Source organism: Acomys minous, assembly GCF_964271855.1.
Source record: "Acomys minous genome assembly, chromosome: 3".
NCBI lineage: Eukaryota > Metazoa > Chordata > Mammalia > Rodentia > Muridae > Acomys > Acomys minous.
The window spans coordinates 1,023,108-1,027,832 of NC_140485.1; the positions used below are offsets into that span (position 1 = coordinate 1,023,108).

Consider the following 4,725-nt stretch of genomic DNA (forward strand, 5'->3'; position numbering starts at 1 on the left):
CGAAAACTAAGAGTGAATAAGGAAGGGAGAGGCAGGAAGGGCAACAGTGGGTTGGGGAGGGGGAGGGGTGGGGGAGCAGGAGTTGTGGCAGCCCTTGAGGAAGTGGGATCTGACTCCGCAAGGAAAGGGGAGCCGAGAACCGGAAACTGAAGAAGAGGGCGGGACTGTGCGGAGGAGGGGGCGGGAGTAGGGCGAAGGGGCGGGACGGAAGAAGAGCAAGTGGGTGGCAGCCGGAAAAGGAGGAGCCGGGAGAGGAGGGCTGGTCCCCAAGTCTCTCAACTGGATTAAAGGCTTGCAGAGTGCTTCTGTTCAGCCGCAACTCCAAGTCCTGTTGGAGCCCCATCCCTTCGTCACAGCCAACCATGGCTAGCCCGCTGCGCGCCCCGCTGCTCCTGCTGGCTCTTCTGGCCTTGGCCACAGCCACGACCCCCAAGCAAGGTATGCGTTTACTGGGAGGCATTCAGGATGCAGATGCCAAAGAGCAGGGCGTGAAGGAAGCGCTGAACTTCGCCATGACGGAGTACAACAAGGCCAGCAACGACGCGTACCACAGCCGCGCCTTACAGGTGGTGAAGGCACGTAAGCAGGTGCGTGTCCCCGCTGTCCCCCACCTCCCGCCCCCCAAGCTCTCTGGCGGCGGCTCCCGGCCGCTCCTGCCCAGGCGCCCCTGGCCAGGGAGTGGTTTGTGTCTCCTGGGATTTGGCCAGCTGCGCTTCGCCTGTGCATCTCACCGGAGCGGTCCTCCTTCCCTGTTTCTCAGCCATCCTCAATGTATTTCCAGGGCTGTTCCCTTTTGGTTTATTCTGGAACACTGAAGAATATGGCAGTGGATGGGAACCAACCCTCCTGACTCATATTTCCAAAACTCCACTGAGCAGAGGCACTAAAGATGTAGGTCAGAGCCCCCACCTCCACCCCGCCATGGCTGAGCTCATCAGCCACCAGCCGCCTGGGGTCAACTACTAATCACCCAGGAGAAGGATAAACAGGCCTCACAGCTGCCCTCACTGAGTAAGCGCCCTTCTTTAAACTACTTACTTCTGAAATATGGGCAATTTCATCCTGCCCCTCCAGTAAAACACTTGGCCAGGTTTGCTCCGACCTCTTCCCTCTACTCAGATGCACATATACCTAGGTGTGTGTTTATGTGCATTTACTTTTGTGAATTCTTTCAGAGTAAACACCTCCTGAAAACAAGGACATTCTCTACAAACCTAAAATTCCATTTGGAAAATTGGGAATCCACAGATACTTGGTTCCTTCACTTTAAAGCCTCACTTCATTTGCTGGTCTCCAGTATGGACCTTCTGTACTATTTCTGTCCAGTCTCGCAACCTGGTTTTCTCTGAGCAGTGCCTGCACTGCCTTGCTGCCCTTAGCAATGTGGACTGGTCCAGCCAGCAGTGGTGATCCATCCATCACTTGGTGTGTGACAGGGTGGTTCACTTAGCTAAATGACCCTGTGATGCTGCAGCTATTTTAGCTTGTACATGTGCCTTTTGATTCTCCACAGTGTCCTCAGGACACTTCTCAGCAGGGGCCCCCATTCTAAAGAGACACATGACTGTGTAGTCTGCTGCTGCTGCCTCTCTTAGCTGTGATGTCAGTGCAGATCAACAGGCATGCCCTTTCTTGGGTCTTCTCAGAAGTTACCCTCTAGTTAGCTGTTCTGAGAAGCCTTGCTTCCCTCTACTTAGCATCCTGGAGTATGCTCTGGAACAGCCACAGGAGTTGTCAGTGGCCCCCAAGACAGCACCAATCTTAGCTAATAGCCCTACCTTACACTTAGACTCTTGACCGAGGAGCCAGCATCAAGGCCTGCTAGGCCCCAAGGCTGACAGAAAGGAGAACCAGATTTTAGACCACAAAGGGATGTACACCAGTGTATAGAGCTCATTTCTGCCTTCTCTTGAAAATACAAGTAAAGTTAAATCCTGGTCTGTTTCTCCAGCCCCTGTGATCAACCTTTAGAAAAGCCATGCGCATCCCAGCTGCTGTGGACCTGCATGGCCAGTGGGGCTTGCAGTCGAGGCACTACCTGGAGCAAAGCATAGAGAGTTAAAGATTATTTGGTCTGTGGGTCTCATTTAACTGGTGGGAAAACCGGGACTCCACCCCGACCCCTGGCAAAATAAAGAGCTATATTCCTGGTCCTGCCTCTGACCCAATTCCCTTAGTCTGCTTTACGTTTCTGGCAAGTTGGTCTGGCGCCCCATACAGAGAGAGAAATAAGTTCTATTCCTAAATTGCAAGTGGAAGACATATATAGGTGAATGGCACACTTGAGGAAACTCTGGGCAGTCTCATTGAAGGAGACATTTAAGGGCTGTCTTCCCTCTGGTTTGAAATATCCCTGCATGTGAAACACCCCGTGTCCTGTGTCCTCTAGTCCCTGGAAGGAGGGAGTCTGGGTAAATAAAGGGGACAGGTTCTCTCTGGGCTGCATGCTGTGGATGAGGAAGGTGTGGCACAGTGTCTCAGCGTGAGGAGCTATAGTCAGCAGGATTAAGTTAATCCCACACTGCAGCCCAGACAGAGCCTTTGCTTATGCTGAGAGCAATCCTGGGTTGCTAGAACACCTTGGCTGTCACTGCCAGGTCACATCCTTTCCTTCCTGACTCCCATTTGTCGGTCCTGGCTCCGGCTTTTTGTGCCCTGTTCCTCTTACTTAGCTACATATGACACCTTGTCAGCACTGCTCAGAATAAAAGATAGAACATCAGGGCCCAAGGCTGTTTGTCTGGAAGAGTTAGCTTATGGTCCCTGTGGGAAAGAGTTCTGACCATTCATGAATGCAGGCATGAGTCCCAGGGAAACTCGTTAGTTCTGTGGTGTAAGGCAACTGCATAAGTGACTTGACTGGACTGTTGTCAGCGAATCCTGCTCTTTTCACTGCAGATCGTGGCTGGAGTAAAATACTTTTTGGATGTGGAGATAGGCCGAACCACATGTACCAAGGCCCAGGCAAATGTGGCTTTGGCTGACTGTCCTTTCCATGACCAGCCCCATCTGATGAGGGTATGTACCTGAGGGCAAACATACAGGCAACGGGTGGGGGGGTGTATGGGGGGGTTGATGAATATGACATTGTGTGGGGATGGATGTAGTTGGAGCGTCTGTGCACCAAGTGGGGAAGTGCATGTGTAGGGAGTGGTGAGTCGTGAATGGTAGATTTGGGGCAGCTGTATGTTTGTTTGTGTGGGTTTTGTTGTTTTTGGTTGGTTGGTTGGTAGCCTTGGCTGTCCTGGACTCCCTTTGTAGACCAGGCTGGCTTCCAATTCACAGAGATCCACCTGCCTCTGCTTCCCTGAGTGCCGGCGTCACACCTGGCTCAGGCACATGTATGTTTATGCCAATGCAAACGTGTGCCCGTGTACGGTTAGGGGAAGGATTTATGTGCATATGACTGATGTAATTGCTGAATGAATTTATCCTGGAAATTGGGGTACTTGGGAGGGGGCAACTATGGACTAGAGGCAGCTGTAAGGATTCTTACTGGAGAGAAAAGCTCCATTTCATCTTAGCCAGAGCCACCTGCCTGGACCACAGGAAACAGAACAGAGCCTACTTAATGCTTGAAATCATCCAGTGCCTCTTCGGCTGTGAACCCGGGGCTCTGTGTGGGTGGCTGTTGTCTAGGTGACACCATAGCTGTAGTGATGTCTTTCCTTTAACCCTGCCACGTTTAGAAGTGTGTCCCCACCTTTCCTGGTGCTCCTCTTAGGGTAGGTAGAGGGGCCCATGGGCCCGGAGCCTTTTCCATCGCTTTGACCTCTAGGGTTCCCACACCACAGCAAGCTGTGCTGGGGCTGAAGAATATGGAATCGTGGAGCCAGAAAAGGGGTCACTTGCCATCCAGTAATAGGGATGAACAGACCCTGTTGGGTATCCTAGGATTCAGAGGAGGAAAGCATTTCATGTCTAATACTCTGTATACCTGCTCCACCATTTTAGGATAGGTACTTCCCTCCCCCCCCCCCACCCCCCAACCTATACCCTCATGAGGATTGTTCCTTTCTGTTCCCTTTTGCAGAAGACACTCTGCTCCTTCCAAATCTACAGCGTGCCCTGGCAAGGCAAGCAATCCATGACAGAATCCAGCTGCAAAAACGCCTAAGGGCTGAGGCCAGTAGGGCGATGCAGATCTGCAGACCGCTGCTTCCTCGCACTCCTTCCCTGTAGGGTTCCGTCCCTCAGAGGCTCCTCCAGCTCCTGAGGACAGCTCCAGTGTGTCAGCACTGGGAGACCGTGGCAGGTTCTACACATCTGGACAGCTGTCCTCTGGCTCTGTTCTCCTTGCTGTACCTGTCATACCTTGCTCATTTAAAAAAAAAATAAAATAAAATCCCTTGGCTCCATCTGAGTTGTTTCTGTCTCAGACTATGCAGCAAAGAAAAACAGAAAACAGGAGGTGAGGAATTATGTCGACGCGCACGGTAAGATGAGCCCCTCTGCTCCTTGAAAGATACAGGACTCAGCAGGTAAAGAAGAGAAAGAGACAGGGAACTTAAGTGTCGGCTACAGTGGCCTGTGCCAGGAAAGTTCAGCCTCTGCCTTAGGAAAGGAGAGAGTCAGGCAGGTGGACGGTGCCATGGATGGGCCCGATCTCACCTCCTTCTGCAGAGATGACCGGATAGAGGGAACTGCTGTCGCTCAGAGACTTGGAACATGGTGATTGCATCCACCCTGCATGCAATAGAAACTGTGTGTGTGTGTGTGTTTACT

General features: G+C 52.1%; 1 protein-coding gene across 1 annotated transcript; it reads left to right on the top strand.

Moving 5' to 3' along the window:
- Positions 1-247: 247 nt before the first annotated feature.
- CST3 (cystatin C) lies at positions 248-4,358 on the top strand. Its single transcript, XM_084775882.1, has 3 exons — positions 248-587; positions 2,899-3,018; positions 4,034-4,358. The coding sequence occupies exons 1-3, from the start codon at positions 363-365 to the stop codon at positions 4,115-4,117; spliced, it is 429 nt and encodes a 142-aa protein (XP_084632008.1). The 5' UTR covers positions 248-362; the 3' UTR covers positions 4,118-4,358.
- Positions 4,359-4,725: the final 367 nt, after the last annotated feature.